The sequence below is a fragment of the Perca flavescens genome, chromosome 24 (assembly GCF_004354835.1).
Source record: "Perca flavescens isolate YP-PL-M2 chromosome 24, PFLA_1.0, whole genome shotgun sequence".
NCBI classification, from domain to species: domain Eukaryota; kingdom Metazoa; phylum Chordata; class Actinopteri; order Perciformes; family Percidae; genus Perca; species Perca flavescens.
In genome coordinates, this window is record NC_041354.1 from 3,293,661 (window position 1) to 3,314,927 (window position 21,267).

Genomic DNA, 21,267 nt, shown 5'->3' on the forward strand with positions numbered 1-21,267 from the left:
TAGCATCGTTTTACTGTTGGTGAGTAAAGTTAACATTGTGTTAGTGTTTAGCTAGTTACTGAAAATGTTGTCTGACATGCCGGCAGTTGTGTCAAACTCCCTTGTGTGGGAGGGACTTAGGAGACGGTTTGGACTTCAGCAGAAAGGGGGGAGGGACTGAGAAGTTGTCAATGTTCAAATTTGTTGGCAAAGTCCTGGATCTTCACAATCTTACCTACAACAGCTTTAAGGATCAGATCTCTACTTTCATTGAATTTTGGGTGTTTTATTACATTTTATAGCGTTATCCTGACTAAACTTTGACATGTCTGTAATTATCCATTAGAGCCCGACTGATATATCAGCGGGCCGATATTAGGCATTTTCCAAACTATCGGTATCGGTATTTCTAATAGCCGATAAATGAATATTTAAAAAATAAAATAAATTTGACGAAACCCCCTTCAACCATGTTCTGAGTGCTGCCGTTGTATAGTTTGTCCACCAGAGGGCTCTACAACCTCCCTGTTTTTAACCCTTTCAGTTTCATATCTTAAGTTTGTATTTTTACACATTTTATTTAACAGAACTTTAATATATTTTGATGTTCTGTTGTGACAATAAAAAAACTAGTTTATTTTTAAACTGAATTATCATATTATTTTAATGAGAACTCATAAATAACTACAAATAAGTAATGTTAGGGAAATCTGTTTATGTTTTGTTACGCATTTCTTGATTTAAAAAATATATACAGTATATCGGCAGATATATTGGAATATTAGATTTTTAAATCTCCAAATATTTTATATCAATATCGGCCTTAAAAATCCTTTCTCGGTCGGGCTCTATTATCCATTACCTTTGTTTCTCTGATCTTAACTGTTAGTCCAAATCATTCATAATTTCTGCATTTTTCTAACACAAAAATGAGATAACATCATATAAATGAGGTTTATTGACCATGAAATCCTAAAATGATTGTTCAACTAGTGTTAATATGTTGGTTCTAGTGGTGAATATCCTGGTGGTAATGGGGAAAAAAGTGCCAAAAACGTTGTAAAAAGCAACAAAAAGTAAAATAAATATGTCTAAAAAGTGTTAATTTTGACCCTGGAGGACAACACAAGAGTTACACACATCTTTCATCAGAGCAGAACATCATTTTAGGACTTTTACTGACTCACAACACAAACACTGATCCTGAGTCTGAAATCTCTGCTGATTGGTTTCCTCGTGGTTTTCTTCACTTTATGGAATTTGACTTTGTGTATAAGTTTTAAATATTAAATATATTTACATTATATAAATATACACAGTGGAACAACAGCATCTAGAGTCCATATCATGAACAATAGTTACAGAAAATCCCATGATGCAATGCTTCTCTTTGCTCTGAGATGACAGCCGTGTAAATAACAGTTGTTCTTCACTCCATCTGTCTCTGGTGACTCTAAATGATGATTCATAGATGTCTGAAATCTTAATGTGCTGCTCTCTCAACAGCTGGTACAAGTTTCATCACAGTCAGTCAAGTTCACTCAGGCTTCAGATAAAAAGGAAGATAAATGGAGAATTTATTTACTTTTTCTTTTATTGAAAGAGAGGTTAATTATTTTATATGTACAAAAATATTTAGTTTTAATGTTTCTATTTGTTATTTTTAAGATGCTGAGATTTACAAAAAGCCAATATCAGTTTTAACTGCAGGTGTTTCATTTCTGTATATGTTTTTATTTCCTGTATAAGAAAGTATTAGCAGGACTTTGTTGTTGTCTCAGAGCTACATTGTTGTTATTATTATTCATATCATCTCATTATTCTCATAAAGACAGAAGACTGATACTAAATAATTACTGAACTGAGACATTTAATTCATCTGTTTCTACATTATGTTCATTTGTAAATGGCCGTCAATTAACATTTAAAACCCAGGTGATTATTAAGAAGGATTTTTGACAAACCTCTTCTTAAAGAAGCAACATATTATTATTATTAAATATACGGTATTTGTCTGACTTACCTGAGCTGTGAGATATAAGGCAGACACTGTAGGAAACTCCTCACTTCACTCTCTTCATCTGAGCAGCCTGTCAGCTCCACTTGTTTCTTCTCTGATTGGAGTTTCAGCACTTCCAGGAGGATGGAGCTCTTTCTCTCTGAGAGGTTTATGGTCCAGACTGCAGGAGCTGACTGGAAAACTGACTGTAATGATGGAAGGAGACTCAGACCTGTTGTAGGATCATTTGAGTACAGGTCCAGCAGGAAATCACACCATTGATGTTTGAGAGGCAGTGTTTGATATCTGCACACTGATGATAACAGCTCCAGTGTCTTCTCTCCTGTCTGCTGTTCTCTCTCTGCTGCTGCACAGAACAGTTTCCCAAAGAACCTGATTTCTTCTGAAGGTTGTGATAACTCAGGCACGAAACTGAAATCATAAAGATTAAAAAACATGTGATGTAAGTTTTTTATCAAATAAAAGCAAAACTTGTCCCTGTGATTTGTATGAAATCTGTTCAAGTTGAATCTGCACGCAGAAAGACTCAAATTAGATGAGACAGCTTTGTGTGAAACCAGAAATAATAAAAAAGATTTGTGCTCGACTGATACTGTATTTTCAGGGACAATATCGATACAGATTATTATTAGTTAATGAAACAGATAACCGATATTGAGAACAGAGATGCATTTACAGTAAAAAATTAAAAATTTTAGGCCCAGTTCAGACCAAAGATTCGCGACGACACAAATTGAAACTTGCAACTTCTTGCAACGAGCCGGACTGCAGCTTTTTGAAACCTGCTGGTTTACACCAATGAGACGAGACGATGTATCATCTCCATAACAACGCCTCTTTGTACTTCCGTTCTAATTTCCAACTTTTAGGCTCTGCTCAGGCACACACACGCATATAACAGCGTTCTCCCCCCCCTCCCCACGCATGAGCTGCAGAAAGGTTTCCCAAAACTCAGGTGAATATTGGAGTGGCTTTTCAGAGGTGGCGTGAGCTGCAGATGTAGCCACATTTCTTCTCGACAGGTAACATAATTACCATGAATGATTTATCTTTCACTTGGTTATTAGTAGTCAAAAGCCCACAAAGCTACGTTGGTGAGGATGATAGTAACGTTTGCACAGTGGTCGGTCTGATATGATGCTGAAATGGCTAACGGTAGCCTGCTAGTTAGCATCGTTTTACTGTTGGTGAGTAAAGTTAACATTGTGTTAGTGTTTAGCTAGTTACTGAAAATGTTGTCTGACATGCCGGCAGTTGTGTCAAACTCCCTTGTGTGGGAGGGACTTAGGAGACGGTTTGGACTTCAGCAGAAAGGGGGGAGGGACTGAGAAGTTGTCAATGTTCAAATTTGTTGGCAAAGTCCTGGATCTTCACAATCTTACCTACAACAGCTTTAAGGATCAGATCTCTACTTTCATTGAATTTTGGGTGTTTTATTACATTTTATAGCGTTATCCTGACTAAACTTTGACATGTCTGTAATTATCCATTAGAGCCCGACTGATATATCAGCGGGCCGATATTAGGCATTTTCCAAACTATCGGTATCGGTATTTCTAATAGCCGATAAATGAATATTTAAAAAATAAAATAAAAACTGACGAGACCCCCTTCAACCATGTTCTGAGTGCTGCCGTTGTATAGTTTGTCCACCAGAGGACGCTCTACAACCTCCCTGTTTTTAACCCTTTCAGTTTCATATCTTAAGTTTGTATTTTTACACATTTTATTTAACAGAACTTTAATATATTTTGATGTTCTGTTGTGACAATAAAAAAACTAGTTTATTTTTAAACTGAATTATCATATTATTTTAATGAGAACTCATAAATAACTACAAATAAGTATTGTTAGGGAAATCTGTTTATGTTTTGTTACGCATTTCTTGATATAAAAAAATATATACAGTATATCGGCAGATATATTGGAATATTAGATTTAAATCACCAAATATTTTATATCAATATCAGCCTTAAAAATCCTTTATTGGTCGGGCTCTGTTATCCATTACCTTTGTTTCTCTGATCTTAACTGTTAGTCCAAATCATTCATAATTTCTGCTTTTTTCTAACACAAAAATGAGATAACATCATATAAATGAGGTTTATTGACCATGAAATCCTAAAATGATTGTTCAACTAGTGTTAATATGTTGGTTCTAGTGGTGAATATACTGGTGGTAATGGGGAAAAAAGTGCCAAAAACGTTGTAAAAAGCAACAAAAAGTAAAATAAATATGTCTAAAAAGTGTTAATTTTGACCCTGGAGGACAACACAAGAGTTACACACATCTTTCATCAGAGCAGAACATCATTTTAGGACTTTTACTGACTCACAACACAAACACTGATCCTGAGTCTGAAATCTCTGCTGATTGGTTTCCTCGTGGTTTTCTTCACTTTATGGAATTTGACTTTGTGTATAAGTTTTAAATATTAAATATATTTACATTATATAAATATACACAGTGGAACAACAGCATCTAGAGTCCATATCGTGAACAATAGTTAGAGAAAATCCCATGATGCAATGCTTCTGTTTGCTCCTGAGATGACAGCCGTGTAAATAACAGTTGTTCTTCACTCCATCTGTCTCTGGTGACTCTAAATGATGATTCATAGATGTCTGAAATCTTAATGTGCTGCTCTCTCAACAGCTGGTACAAGTTTCATCACAGTCAGTCAAGTTCACTCAGGCTTCAGATAAAAAGGAAGATAAATGGAGAATTTATTTACTTTTTCTTTTATTGAAAGAGAGGTTAATTATTTTATATGTACGAAAATATTTAGTTTTAATGTTTCTATTTGTTATTTTTAAGATGCTGAGATTTACAAAAAGCCAATATCAGTTTTAACTGCAGGTGTTTCATTTCTGTATATGTTTTTATTTCCTGTATAAGAAAGTATTAGCAGGACAGTGTTGTTGTCTCAGAGCTACATTGTTGTTATTATTATTCATATCATCTCATTATTCTCATAAAGACAGAAGACTGTGATACTAAATAATTACTGAACTGAGACATTTAATTCATCTGTTTCTACATTATGTTCATTTGTAAATGGCCGTCAATTAACATTTAAAACCCAGGTGATTATTAAGAAGGATTCTTGACAAACCTCTTCTTAAAGAAGCAACATATTATTATTAAATATACAGTATTTGTCTGACTTACCTGAGCTGTGAGATATAAGGCAGACACTGTAGGAAACTCCTCACTTCACTCTCTTCATCTGAGCAGTCTGTCAGCTCCACTTGTTTCTTCTCTGATTGGAGTTTCAGCACTTCCAGGAGGATGGAGATCTTTCTCTCTGAGAGGTTTATGGTCCAGACTGGAGGAGCTGACTGGAAAACTGACTGTAATGATGGAAGGAGACTCAGACCTGTTGTAGGATCATTTGAGTACAGGTCCAGCAGGAAATCACACCATTGATGTTTGAGAGGCAGTGTTTGATATCTGCATACTGATGATAACAGCTCCAGTGTCTTCTCTCCTGTCAGCTGTTCTCTCTCTGCTGCTGCACAGAACAGTTTCACAAAGAACCTGATTTCTTCTGAAGATCTTGATAACTCAGGCACAAAACTGAAATCATAAAAAACAAAAACAAACAGTGATTTAGGTTTCTATCAAATAGAACAAAAACTTTTCTCAAAACCATATTAGGAAATCTGTTAGAATGTAATCTGATTCCTGACTCATTGTACTACACCTGATCACTGCAAAGCCATGTGAACTTTACTAGCTCCCAACTTTATCTCCCCAAAACAGACACGTTTTTCCGCAGGGGGGGGGTGGGGGTCTCAAAAAACTGATAAATAACTTTCAGCATTTCTAACGCTGCAATAAATGATCCAAGAAATGCATTTAAGTTAACTTTCCTCTCATTATTCCTGTGTAGCTGGTACCTGTAGCTGGTACGCTACGGTAAGGCAGCCAGCTAGCGATAAAGCGAAGCAGTAATGTTACGTGTAAGGCTTCTCAATTTATTTATTATACATCCTTCATACAGTGTAATATTTACTAGAAATATTAAGTAAATGTATATTATTTGATGTTATTGTATGTATATAGTCCACTGTCCATTCTGTTCTGATGGTGGACCTCTTGCGTTACAAGGTGTAGATGAATAATTCAATTGTTTGAGTTCAATTTCAAATGCAAATGGAAAGTTTGTGCAATATATTGCTTATATTTTGTGTAAGAATGCCTAAACCTTTTAATATTGGCATTAAATAACTGACTTTGTGTTAAATTATGTTGGGGCGGCTACTGAAACTGACTGAATATGGCGCAGCCCCACCCAGGATATTTTTCACTAGCCGCCACTGTTCAACCTTGTGCGTTGGGAAGGATTGTTCCTGGTATTAGTCAAACTCTCAGGGTTTAGATTTTAATTGTAAAACACATTCAAATATAAATTAATGGTTTAAAAAAATATATATTTGGCAAGTGGTGTCCATTGTTAGGAATTATTGTTAGGCAACTGTCCTCCACACTCTGGCCTAGGCTTCGTCCATTAATTCCTGACAATGGTCACCTCGTCGGGCATTAACCCTTACGTATCCATCTTAATGCTGATACACATATACAGTATATCAGCGTGAAGTAGGAACTTCCCCACCAAAAAAAGATTTTTAAAATTTCAACACGGAAGGTTTCAAAAAAAAAAAAAAAAGTATAAACATTAAAGGAATCAGCATTGCATACAAACACAATTACATACCTGAGTGAGCTGATGTGAGGCAAAGCCTCAAAGAGAGACTCACACAGACTCTGGTGGACAGGAGTTTCCTTATCCCAGTGGAGGCAGACATTAACCTTCGTAGTAATCTTCTGCATGACTTTGACTGCTCTTTCAAACAGCTGTCTTTTACCCTCAACTGGAAGGTGCAGCCGATTTCCATCAAGGCCAAGTAAGCTGATGGGGTCCATCTGCCCTTCACTGAGAAGAAAAGTCCTCCAAAGCTGCTGTGGCAGAGGGTCACACCTATAATTTAAAGAACAATCAGAAACCATTTCCTCATTATAGAAGTAACAGAGTAGAGAAACAGTAAAGTATCATAAAATGGCTTCAGAGGAAAGCTACAGCAGAAGTACCATGCTTTATTTTCTGAATGTTTCTCATCCATTTTTTTTTATTTATTTATTTATTTTATTACATTTATATAGCGCTTTATCATAGACACCTACTTATCCTTCAGGGTTAATTTTACTTTGTCCTCTTCAGCAAATCTTATTAATTAATAAAATCAGTGCTGGTTACACATTGAAAAGACCAAATGAAACACACTTAATTATATATGTTGTAACCTAAGCATGCTTAGTCATACCATTGGACATTTTCCAGGCATCCAAATAGTCGTGTCATTCCTTGTTCTGACACTGTGATGTCCTCAAGGTCCAGGGATATTTTCCTCTCCTTTGACTGAGTGATCACATAGGCCACAGCACAGCAAGGGTAAGCATCAAGACTCCCTCCACTGAGATCAAGATGGTAGCCCAGTTTGTCCAGAAGGTGGACGCATGCTTCAGGACACTGGGACTCATACAAACACTGGCAGAGGAAGAGTATGTCCACCTCAAGCTTATTGTTGGACAATGTGGTGATCATTTCCTTGAAGAACCAGTTAGATGTATTCTTGAGCTCCTGAGCTGGAATCAGACAATTCATCAAACTGGGGCTCTTCTCATTCAACAATCTACACATGAAAGGGATCAGATGTTTCATGTGTTTCTTCTCCTTAGTGAAGCATTGCTGAAAAACTTCCTGGATTTTTTCTGGATTCTTCAAGAGCCACAGAGCTGCAAAAAACTCCTGCATTGTGTAATGGAGAAATGCATATGTGGCTTTTGTCTCAGTGTGGGCGACTTCAACAAAAAGTGCTTTCAGAAAGCAAAGGACACAGCTGTCTTCAAAGAGACGTTCTATCAAGTTCACAGTTTTTCCTTCAGTTGCATGAAAAGCAGCCTCAGCCAAAGACAGTATTTCCTTACTCTTGTTTTTGATGAAGTCATTTAGATTTCTTTTTTTCATGTTTTTGCTGTTTATTTGAAGGCAAATACGAACGATATTGATGTAGATTTCAGTGATGGTGCATGGCTGTGGAGAGTCTTCTGGTGTCTCAAATGAAAAGCAGACAGCCACCATCAATGCATACATTGGGACATGGCACAGAGTTAACAACTCCACGTTGCTCAAAACCTTCTTCTGTTCTTCCCCGAGCATTGCAGATAAGTATGTTTTTATAGTCTGCTCACTAAAGCCTTTTACTTCCACTCTGAGATAGTCCTCAGAAGCAAACTCTTCCTCATCATCCTGTCTGCAAGTCACGATGACTGTAGCATCAGGTAGTAGGTCCTTCTCTACAAGTCTCTTCACCACTGATGAAGAACACAGATCTTTGACTCCATCAAAGATGAGTGTAACATTGTCACAGTTCTGCTTAATGTCCTGTAAGACCTCTTCTTTGCCTTCATCTGGTTCACTGAACACACTGAAGAGAAGATCCTCCAAGCTTGTGTCCTTCCTGATGTCGGATGTTTCTCTCATGTCAAAGTAAAACATGTAATCGAGCACCTTGTTGTCTCTTTCTGCCCAGAGTTTTAACATTTCATGAGCGAGTGCTGTCTTTCCAATTCCAGGTTTACCAACCAGGAGTATGTTTTCATGTTTTTTCAGCAAGTCACTGGGGGAAATGTCTGCCTTGACCTCAGGGATGTATGTCCGTAGCTTTTTAGGGCGACTCTTTTTCATTTTCTTGTTCTTTAACTTCTTTATTTTAGATGGAGAATCCTTTCCTTGTGTGTCTAACACAAGTGACATATACGACAGATCAGACTTGTTGTTTCCTTTAAACTGATTTTTGTTTGCCATCCAAAACTTATCTGATATTTTTTGTGCTTTTGACTTCAACTTTCCCTGATATCGGAGGCATGGCCTTGAGCCTAAAACAGAAACACAGTGGATAAATAAATGAATACCATAAATTAACTGCTGTGCCCTTACATTAATAATAGACTCACAGACACATTAAAGTGCATTATATAAGATCAGCACATCAAAGATAAATAATAAGGATCAATCTGAATTCTGCCTTAAAATACCTTGTAAGTAGTTTGTATCCATTTCTGTGTCTTCTTTGAAAGGAAAGCAGCTGATCCAGGGGTGCAGGTCAGGATCTAATGTCCTCTTCCTCGTCATGTAAATAATCCTGAGGAACTCATAGCAGGCTGCTTCTCCTTTTTTAATGACTGAGTCCAGTATTCTTCTGGTTTTATTGTAGTCAGTTTTCTCTGCTTGCTCTATTTCACAGACCTCCTCATCACTTAAAACTTTTTTCTTATCCGAGTTCTCCTGATTCAAGTTCTCCAGAATCACTGAATGATTCTTTAAAAGACTCTTTTCCACAAGGTGAAATCTTTGATTCTTGATGTAATCTGAGGCAGACCGTGTTGTAGAAGCCATGTGTTCTTACTTCTGTATATTCTGCACACAGACCCAACTTCAGTGATCTGGAGAACAAAATACAAGGCTCAATAACATGTGAATTACAACAATTATTCTGCTCGTGATGTATTAGCTATTATATAAAACTATATTTATATTGTCTGCAGAACAAGAAAAAAAAAGCCTGTCTGTACCCACAATGCACTCTGTCAGTGGGTGACTACTAACTATTCAATATATCATCTTAACTAAAGACACAGGTTAGTTTTGTGAGGCACATGAAAAATGAAACTATAACATACAATAAAACCAACTCAAAAGTATCCAAAAAACTATGCTTAAACTGCATTAACAAAGAAGAGAGACAGAAAAAAGTAAAAAAAATGATTTACTACATCGTACAAAGACACGTGCAGACTGGATATCAGAGAGACAGACACTTACACAGAGGCCTCAAAGTCTCTGATGATAGACTCCATCAGCTGTTCAGCGCCTTCGGTAAAGGACTTTCCTGATCACAAGAAAAATATATATTTATAGCAAGTAATCAAATAAGTTAAAGGCAAGAAGTCCTTGCAGCCTGAGAATGAGACCTACAGGCACTACTCAAAGCTGAAAAAGTAACTAAACTAAACATGTCATTCAAAGTTAATATTCTCTCAAAAAAAAAAGAACACTACAATTTAACATCAACCAAACATAAGAGAGTACATGCCAATGTTCTTGTTAAGTATAGAATAGAAATAAACAACATAATTTATTACACGGGTCTCTGTCAACGTAACTAAACATGATAAGATCAGATAGACTTTATTAATCCCACACTGGGGAAATTGAAAAATATTTTTTTAGGTGTAATTAGGGCATCATCCTATATATTTAACATAACATTTGTATTTGTATACAACCATATTCATAGAAGGCAATAATAAATTAATTGTTATCTGTGTGTATGTATTTATTTATTTGGTAGAAGAACCTCTAGTATAGCTCAACAGTGTTAGTCTGGCTATCACCAGACCAAGCTCAATCCTTTAACCATGTCTAAACCATTCAAGATAGACTGACCACGAGCTCAGGGATTGTGAAACGAAGGTTTATAGCCCTGTAAACACTAGAAGTCCATATGAAATCAACCTTGTTTTAAGAAAATCATGTTTTATTTGCGATGTCATGGAGAAGTACTACACTACCCACAATCCTAAGCGTTACAGCGACGTCTCTGATTGATGGAGCTCACTGTTACCATGGAAATGCTTACCACACCCGCAAACCCGTGAATGGTACAATATTTACCCTAGCGCAACCAAGGGGGTAAGCTCCGCTTCAGAACTCGAACCTCCTATGGCGCCATTTTGATGCTACAAAGAGATCACCTCCCGTTAGCATCCCATTGACTCCCATTCATTTTGACGTCACTTTGACAGTGAATAACTTTACATCTGATGCGTTTAAAGACTCTATTTGTCCGTTGTTCATTTCTAAAGAAACACGACAATGTATAAAAGGCTCCATTACCTCGTAACTCACTTTATGGCTCCGTAGCAGACGTTTTTGTAAAAATAGGCTAACAACTGTGTCATAACCACGAGACTTACTGTCGCATAGTAGAGGAATTACCGTATAGTACAGGAGAAGCTCACAGGCAGTTTGGACTTACGTTAGCTGTTTAGGTTTAATTACTGATGTTAACTAGCATTTTAGTTAGCAATAATTAGCCTGTGCCCATGTTATCTCCTTACATATACCTACACTCTCCGTCTCTGTAAGATTGGTAATGATTGAGATTTCTCTTGGCACAGCTACCAGAAGACTTCACACTTTCAGACAGGATGCTCACGTCACATTTACGTTGTCTCTCTCAGTTGGAGGCTGCTCAGTAACGCAAAATAATTTCTAATATAGGAAGAAATTGCCTCGTTACTTCCTGCTTCTGAACTGGTTGCAGTTCCACCAGAGATCCATATAGGGGGCGCTCACAGGCCAGTGCAGAATGAATGGAGGTCTATGGAGCTATACCCCTAAAAATCCACTTTTCTCAGGATATAATTTTTTGTCTAGTAATTTGAATGTTGCATTCGAAAGGGGAGGCAAAGAAAATACACACTGCTGGGTGTTAGATTTTTTTATAGTCGCTTTTTTGTTCTAAAAAGCCTTTTAAAATGTCCATGACGTCATACACATATACGGCTGGAGATACTGCTTTACGGCAAGCTCTGAGTCACTTCCTTTTTTCTCTTGAGGCATCGACAACACAGCTGATAGGTTAGGCTCTCCCTGTTAATACACGTGCTGGAAAGAAGTTTGATAATGTTTTAAAGACCACACTGAAATATTCACTCTGACATTCTGGTTCTGCTTCGGATGCCGTCAAGCTGGATCTCCGATCGTAATCAGTCCTTCACTGACCAATCAGCATTCATTAGCAGAATGCTAGTGTAGAACCTTGGTGTCATTTTTGACTCAGAGCTTAAATTTGACCGGCAAATCAATGCTGTCGTTAAGAACAGTTTCTTCCATCTTAGATCAATATCTAAATTGAAATCTATCCTTACTTTTGATGATATGGAGAAGGTTGTTCATGCCTTTGTGTCATCACGTTTGGATTACTGTAATGTTTTGTATCTGGGTGTGAGTCGGGCTTCTCTGTCCCGTTTGCAGCTCGTTCAGAACTCAGCTGCCAGACTTTTAACTGGTACTAAGAAGAGAGAACACATTACTCCGGTTTTAATGAAACTACATTGGTTACCCATACGATACAGAATCCATTACAAAGCGCTGTTGTATGTTTTTAAGTCCCTGCATGGTCTAGCCCCTGAGTACGTTACTGATTTAATCAGCCAATGTCAATCCAGCAGATCTCTGCGATCAAATGATCAGTCACTTCTTGTAGTTCCACGAACACGCTTAAAGTGTAAAGGTGATCGGGCTTTCTCTGTTGCAGCTCCTAGGCTTTGGAATGACCTTCCTCTGTCTGTAAAAACCTGTCCTTCTCTGGGGGGTTTTCAGAGTGCTCTTAAAACTCACTTGTTTTCCTTAGCATTTGATAATGCTTTGTAAGTTGTTTGTTTTGTTTGTATTGTTTTTTAAGCTTTTATGTTTTTATACCTTATGTACAGCACTTTGGTTCTACTTGTGGTTTTGAAAGTGCTTTATAAATAAAGTTGAGTTGAGTTGAGTTGAGTAGTGTGTTTTGGCCAACAACGACTCACCCCGTAAGAAATCAAAAGGACATCTTTCGACCTATAATCCATGTTGAACTTGCAAAAACTACAATCAAATCTGAGATTTCTCAACAACAATCAGGCGAAAGAGACACATTTAGCCGTCTAGCTCCATAGACTCCCATTCATTTAGCACTGGACCGCGATCACCCCCAGTGGAACTCTGGTGGAACTGCAAACAAATTCGGTACGATGGGGCTGAATAGGGAGTGGACGGCTTTCTGTAGACCGGATTTGGTAACGCTCAGCCAGCAGGGGAAAAGTGCTTCTAATATCCTTCACTGGTCTCCGTCCAGAGCAACGGGATCTGTTGGTCCATTTTATATATGTCAATGAGCGCAACTAGTACTTTAATTACCCCTTAACCCTAATACATGTACACAATAAAAATATTAGCAATATAGGTTATAAAAAAAGAAAAATGGAAGAAAATAAATACACAGCATATCAGTGCCTTATAAAACAACAGGCAAGCAACCGTTGATGTGCCAACTCAACGGTTAGCTAACATTAGTTTGTTGTTCCACTTGGTCAATAAGAGTTGGTCTAATAAATTGTACTGTTTGAGCCATAGACTGTTAATACTAATATTTACAGTATATGATTAGAGCTGGATAGAAAATAAAATATAACTACAAAGAAAAAAGTAAACTCCAACCTTTAGCTAGTTTTATGCTAACGTTATGTTAACGTTAACTTTGCTAACAACTAGCTAGCTAACGTTAACATAAAGTTAGCTAACTTATCACTTTAACAAGTAGCTTAAAATACTTACAAATATACGAGTTACTTAGCTAGCTAAACTTACTTTGTTTTCTCTTAGACGGAAGAAGTAACGACCCCATTCATCTCTCTCATACCGTTTTAATTTAACGTAAAGACCGTGAGCTCCGTCAGTTTGTTTCTTACTTTCTTCCGTTACTGTCAGTTAATCACATAGACAGTATATAAACTGTCGGTACACGATTTGTTCTGCACATGCGCAAAATGTTCGCGCATGTGCTGTTGTACGAGGATTTACGACACTGCACGATCTGTTCCACGCTTCCGGTCGACAGCCAAGCTAACGTTAGTTTAGCTAACAGCTAATTCTGCTAACCGCTAGCTGAGACAGCATGTAATAACTTTAAAAGACCCTCAAAATAAAACTTGAAAATAAACGTTAACATATATAACAGCTGTTACGTCAGTTCTACTTGTGCTCATTTAAAATATAATCACTCAATACTTGTCTTTATTGTTATTACTGTAAAGTCTTAATTTAGCTGTGGTCTGCTTTTCCCATTAAGTTTGACTTAACGTTATTTTAGACTGAATGTAGCTGTCAGCTAGCGGTTAGCCAAATTAGCTGTTAGCTAAACTAAAGTTAGCTTCCCGGTGGAGGCTAGCCATAGGCTGGCGTGGAACAGATCGTGCAGGTCGTATCCTCAGTAAAACAGTATTATCTTGCACATGTGCAGAACGGATCGTGCAGGCAGAACGGATCGTGTACCGACACACCCCTTTAATCACGTTCGACTGTTCCTTTCAAAATAAAACCAAAGCCGGTCTACGGAAAGTCGTTCCACTGGGGGTGATCGCGGTCCAGTGCTAAATGAATGGGAGTCTATGGAGCTAGACGGCTAAATGTGTCTCTTTCGCCTGATTGTTTTTGAGAAATCTCAGATTTGATTGTAGTTTTTGCAAGTTCAACATGGATTATAGGTCGAAAGTTGAATGAACGAGTACTTATGTTCTTTTGATTTCTTACAGGGTGAGTCGTTGTTGCCCATAACACAATAGCATTCTGCTAATGAATGCTGATTGGTCAGTGAAGGACTGATTACGATCGGAGATCCAGCTTGACGGCATCCAAAGCAGAACCAGAATGTCAGAGTGAATATTTCGGCGTGGTCTTTAAAACATCAGCAAACCTCTTTCTAGCACGTGTATTAACAGGGAGAGCCTAACCTATCAGCTGTGTTGTATTAACAGGGAGAACCTAACCTATCAGCTGTGTTGTATTAACAGGGAGAGACTAACCTATCAGCTGTGTTGTATTAACAGGGAGACACTAACCTATCAGCTGTGTTGTATTAACAGAGACTAACCTATCAGCTGTGTTGTATTAACAGGGTTCTAAAAATAAAATTGTCTAACCTTGTTAATCAGCTGTGTTGTATTAACATGGGAGAGACTAACCTATCAGCTAATTGTTGTATTAACACTAAGGGAGACAAACTATTTCAGAAGAGTGTATCAAATCAGCTGTGTTGTATTAACAGAGACTAACCTATCAGCTGTGTTGTATTAACAGGGATAGTCTAACCAATCAGCTGTGTTGTATTAACAGGGAGAGACTAACCTATCAGCTGTGTTGTATTTAAATCAGCTGTGTTGGAGAGACTAACCTATCAGCTGTGTTGTATTAACAGGGAGAGACTAACCTATCAGCTGTGTTGTATTAACAGAGACTAACCTATCAGCTGTGTTGTATTAACAGAGATAGTCTAACCTATCAGCTGTGTTGTATTAACAGGGAGAGACTAACCTATCAGCTGTGTTGTATTACTAACCTATCAGCTGTGTTGTAGAGACTAACCTATCAGCTGTGTTGTATTAACAGGGAGAGACTAACCTATCAGCTGTGTTGTATTAACAGGGAGAGACTAACCTATCAGCTGTGTTGTATTAACAGAGATAGTCTAACCTATCAGCTGTGTTGTATTAACAGGGAGAGACTAACCTATCAGCTGTGTTGTATTAACAGAGATAGTCTAACCTATCAGCTGTGTTGTATTAACAGGGGAGAGCTAACCTGTCAGCTGTGTTGACTAACCTAATCAGCTGTGTTGTATTAACAGAGATAGTCTAACCTATCAGCTGTGTTGTATTAACAGGGAGAGACTAACCTATCAGCTGTGTTGTATTAACAGGGAGAGACTAACCTGTCAGCTGTGTTGTATTAACAGGGAGAGACTAACCTATCAGCTGTGTTGTATTAACAGGGAGAGACTAACCTATCAGCTGTGTTGTATTGAGATTAATCAGTTGTGTTGTATTAATCAGAGAGACTAACCTATCAGCTGTGTTGTATTAACAGGGAGAGACTAACCTATCAGCTGTGTTGTATTAACAGGGAGACTAACTAACCTATCAGCTGTGTTATATTGACAGGGAGTCTAACTAATCCTGTGTTGTATCTAACCTATCAGCTGTGTTGTATTAACAGGGAGAGACTAACCTATCAGCTGTGTTGTATTAACAGGGAGAGACTAACCTATCAGCTTTGTTGTATTAACAGGGAGAGACTAACCTATCAGCTGTGTTGTATTAACAGAGACTAACCTATCAGCTGTGTTGTATTAACAGAGACTAACCTATCAGCTGTGTTGTATTAACAGAGACTAACCTATCAGCTGTGTTGTATTAACAGAGACTAACCTATCAGCTGTGTTGTATTAACAGGGAGAGACTAACCTATGCTGTGTTGTATTAACAGAGACTAACCTATCAGCTGTGTTGTATTAACAGAGAGAGACTAACCTATCAGCTGTGTTGTATTAACAGAGACCTACCTATCAGCTGTGTTGTATTATTAAACACAGTCTAACCTATCAGCTGTGTTGTATTAACAAATGTATAACCGATGGTCAAGGACAGGAGGACTAAGTTTCAGCTGTGTTGAAATAAGGGGTAACCCTTATCGTTATTTTTTAACAGGAGGGTCCTATCAGATAGACATTCATGTTATTCCCTAATATCAGCTGGATATTAACAGGGAGAAAAATCAGCACGCCCAGGGCCCCTAACCTATCAGCTGAAAACAGGGTGACAGTTATTGGTATTTTTAGCCCAATAACCGCTGTTTTAATCAACATTATTATACAGATAGTATCATGGTTTATATGTATTTCTTTTTCATGTTATTATTAACAGAGACTAACCTATATTTTTCGCCAGGGAAGCTGGATTGCTTTTTGTTGATTTATATTTTTAAACTATAATGCTACATCTATCAACATTTATTTAGATGTTATCATTGTATTCATGAACTTTAATAATATTATTTAAAGGTCTTAAACGAAATAGGTGAAATATTACAGTATATGCTGTAATACAGACATATTCCCTTGACGTTATTTTCATCGGGCGACGTATGATCCGAGCTTAAGGAAGCATTATTGGTAAGCCCAATAACCGGCCTATCCCCAATGCAGATAGTATCCATTTATATGTATTTCTTTTTAAAGAATCGGGCAGCGATCAGCTGGTCTTTTTGTTGATTTTATTTTTAAAGGATAATGCTACATCAATATACATTTATATACAGTCATTTGGTCTTTAATAATATTATTTCGGTCTTCACTTGAAATATACATATATACAGTCAGTGGTCAGTATCACATTCAATATACATATATACAGTCAGTGGTCAGTATCACTTCAATATACATATATACAGTCAGTGATTGTGTCACCAGCAACAACACGTTGCTCAGTTTTGTTCCAGTAAGTTATGAACCATAATAACGTTTAAACGAATCCGCGAAAAACTCCGGAAGTGACGTAGTACGTCCCGCTCGGCGGATACGAAGATAAAAATATATAGGCCTAACATTTGTAATATTAATGTTTTTTTCTAATGTTGTATTTGAGGAGTTAAACAATACAGTTTCATGTATTTGTCTCATATATTGTGTGCTCGGCCGGCCGGCGGGCCATTTCACGGCAGACAGCAGAAAGAGGAGCCGAACGAGTCCCCCCACCCACCCCGGAAAAACTACAAGTGCTCAAGCTTTGTAACAGCTTCTGTGGCGTTTCTTATGGGAGTTGTAGTTTTAAAGTATATTGGTATATTTCTCATAAGTAGAAGTTGGCAGTGTATAATTTTGGATACACCCTGGGGTTTTTTTGGATGGAGAACACACTGGTGTCATCAGATTTTAAAAATCGAATCGTTAAATAGGTGAATATAGCTTATTACCATATTTGACAGTGCTTACAGTGGATAAACTTTGGTGACCATATCTACATGACAGCGGAGGTCCAGAGCTTTCTATAACAGCTGGTTTTATGTGTGTAGAACCTTCTGTTGCTAAATGACAGGCCTTCATACATGTACTGGGTTCAAGGTTCAGAGGTCAATATTTCAAAGCAGGAGTAATGTATCCTCTTCAGACTGACATATGTTCCTCTCCAGGTTGAGACCTTTCCAACGATGTGTTTGCTATAGTCCTACAACAACGTTTTAATTTTTACACATCATGGAGACCACTTAGCAGGAGATAGCCTACTTTATTGTCCCCAGAGGTATATTTGCCTTGAGTTCAAATGCTTCACAAATAACACTTGACATATTGTTTTATCATACAGCTGACATACTTAAAATAAAAAACAACATGAACAAAGTGATATAGGCTAGACTGAAGCACATCACACAGCAACAATCTATAGCTCATCTTTCACAAACAGTGACAAGAGCAACACAACCATGCTTATCATGAAGCTATTGCACACCCTCAATCTCAAGCAACATTATTTAAAGTTTTAATTGAGGTAGGTCCAAATTAGGCCTATATCATCATCAACGTTTTTATAGTTTAGAAATGTTAAGTTTACCCATATCTTCTGCCAGAGGATAAGGCTCATACTTGGCATGGAGAATAAAGATAGAGCAGACCATATTCTGTGTGCTTGCCTGGAGAGACTGGTTTCTATTCCTCTACACAACCTTCATGAGAGTCATAATAAAATTCTCTGTAATGCAGCCTTGTATAACATAAACCATCTGATTCACCGTGGGTGTCTGCTCTAAATGATAACACACACTTTCAACACGGGCCTTCCAGCCAAAGGTGCATGTTGTCCATATGAACACCATTGGGCCTATAGGAGCAGAGCCGATGATTGGTTCATCATTTATGACCTCTGATATCCTCTGACCCAGCTCTATCTCCAGAGTTACCTCAACTTCAGTTTCAAAGGTGTGTGTGTGTGTGGGGGGGTCAGCTTTTCTTAGACATGAGTAGGGGGGGGTGGGCACCAAGGAAAAAAGGTTGGGAACCACTGCTCTGACCCATGTCATGACCCTTTTCTCAGTATGTGAAATGGTTGAATGAGATGTGTGAGTTTTGTCTTTGTGCAGTAGTGCTGAGGTAGAAGTGTGCCAAAAATGCCATACAAATGTTGTATATGTATACATACCCAAACAAAGCTATATACATCTTACTCAGTGAACAAAAACCTCGGTAACAATCTGCTTATCCTTTTAATTTCCTGAAAATGCTTCTTAAAACTAGTCCCTTCTTAATTTTGAAAAGGTAGTCTCAGTAAAGGCTACAAAGGTTAGGATGGCTACAAGCTGTAACCATGGTGATTGATATGAGGATCATGTTCTGAATATAATAATGAATATGTTAGGCCTACCATAAATTGATATTTCAAAAAAGTAATTTATTTAAAACAACTAATAATGCAGTGTGATTTTAAATCAAACTAAGTCCCACACATAAATATACTTATGTTTTCCCTTTAGTCTTTGCTATTAATATTCATCAACTGCAAAATTAGAAAATTGCGTTTTTAAATAACTATGTATGGAAAATAAAATAAAAAATGCTTCTCTTTGTATATTGTTTTTCACACAACAGTACAATTCAAAACAAATGCAAATTAGTCAAACAAGCCATTAGGCTGTATTTCTAAACACTCAACTGTAGGTTTTTTATATAGTATATATATAAGGCAAATAAAAGTGCTAAATATAAAACACAATTTTTTCATTATTAGTATTTTATTGTGTAAATTCTCACGTACAACTTGGAACATTCTTTCACAGACGAGATGTGGAATTTCCACGTCACTTCCGCGGATTCGTTTAAACGTAGACAAATACATGAAACTGTATTTTAATATTATAACAATCTTTATTGTTTAACTCCTCAAATACAACATTAGAAAAAAACATTAATATTACGAATGTTAGGCCTATATATTTTTATCTTCGTATCCGCCGAGCGGGACGTACTACGTCACTTCCGGAGTTTTTCGCGGATTCGTTTAAACGTTATTATGGTTCATAACTTACTGGAACAAAACTGAGCAACGTGTTGTTGCTGGTGACACAACCACTGACTGTATATATGTATATTGAAGCGATCCTGGCGTTAAAGACCAGCTGATCGCTGCCCGATTCTTTGAAATGAATGGCTGCATTGCATTGTGGGATAGGCCTATCGGCTTTGAATGCTTCCTGCTCGGATCATATCGTAATGTTCTGTATTACAGCATATACTGTAATATTTCACCGGTAATAAGACCGAAATAATATTATTAAAGTAAAGAAATGAATACCATGATAACATCTAAATAAATGTTGATAGTTTAAAAAATATAAATCAACAAAAAAAGCAATCCAGCTTCCCTGGCCGAAATATACCGAAATAATAACATAAAAAGAAATACATATAAACCATGATACTATCTCGTGAATAATGTTGATTAAAACAGCGGTTATTGCGCTAAAAAATACCAATAATAAATGTCACAGATTTTGAGTTAAGGGGCGGGGGGCGTGTTTTTTTCTTTCGTCGATATCCGACGGTGAGGGAATAACATGAATGTCTATCTGACGGACCCCCCTCGTCGAAAAATAACGTCAAGGGTACCCCTATTTCGTTGAAACTTGACGCCAGGGTCCTTGACCATGCGTCATACATTTGACGAGTAGGGAGTGAGACTGTGTTGTATTAACAGAGAGAGACTAACCTATCAGCTGTGTTGTATTAACAGGGAGAGACTAACCTATCAGCTGTGTTGTATTAACAGGGAGAGACTAACCTATCAGCTGTGTTGTATTAACAGGGAGAGACTAACCTATCAGCTGTGTTGTATTAACAGAGAGAGACTAACCTGTCAGCTGTGTTGTCGTCGTTGACATTTTAAAAGGCTTTTAAGAACAAAAAACCGCCTTTAAAAAAATCTAAACCCAGCAGTGTGTATTTTAGCCTCCCCAAAACGCAGCCGCCCATACAGGAAGTAACACAAATACAAATACAACCGGTCTAACAAAATATCCATGAATACAACTAGTTTCACCAGGTTTGCACACGTCGTTGTCAAATCAAACGATGAATGTGGTTCATTTTACAGTTTGATCGGGAACTAGTGCTCTGCCATGATGTTCACACAGAGATCAATACTTATTTCATATAGAGACCTGTGGGACTGGCTGGGATGTTACTCAAAATGTCCTAAATCTTGAATAGAGTGATTAGGTGAGATACTAAAGTTATGCAACAACACTGGAGGCATTAACATAATCATCATCCACAGGTATTTTCTTATAATTAGTCTTTGTACATTGATAAGTGAAAACAAAGGCACAGGCCTGTACAGTGTGGTATCTTGTTCTCAATCTACCTTTTAAAATCTGTTCTGTTCTTCTTCTTTACACTTACCTGTATGGCACAATGACAGCTTATTATCCCTCGGTGAGGTTTACTGGGGTTCTCTCTGTGTTAGGAAGGCGATGTTCTTAAAAATCTAACCTGCCTCGTGCACGACGACTTAAAAGTTTCCTGGTCTGTCTTACTTTCACTTTTGCTGCATAACAAGA

General features: G+C 37.4%; 1 protein-coding gene across 3 annotated transcripts; it reads right to left on the reverse strand.

Moving 5' to 3' along the window:
- Positions 1-1,389: 1,389 nt before the first annotated feature.
- Positions 1,390-21,267, reverse strand: LOC114550973 (protein NLRC5-like). Of its 3 annotated transcripts, none has more exons than XM_028572017.1 (8): positions 21,110-21,267; positions 9,889-9,955; positions 9,102-9,509; positions 7,328-8,942; positions 6,721-6,984; positions 5,172-5,579; positions 2,003-2,410; positions 1,390-1,525 (listed from the first exon to the last, which is right to left on the reverse strand). In XM_028572017.1, exons 3-8 carry the CDS (start codon positions 9,460-9,462, stop codon positions 1,507-1,509), a joined length of 3,075 nt encoding a protein of 1,024 aa, XP_028427818.1. In that variant the 5' UTR covers positions 9,463-9,509; positions 9,889-9,955; positions 21,110-21,267; the 3' UTR covers positions 1,390-1,506. The 3 variants fall into 3 exon arrangements, with proteins under 3 accessions (XP_028427818.1, XP_028427819.1, XP_028427820.1); XM_028572018.1 differs by having other exon boundaries at positions 21,072-21,267; XM_028572019.1 differs by lacking the exons at positions 1,390-1,525; positions 2,003-2,410 and adding an exon at positions 4,550-4,695.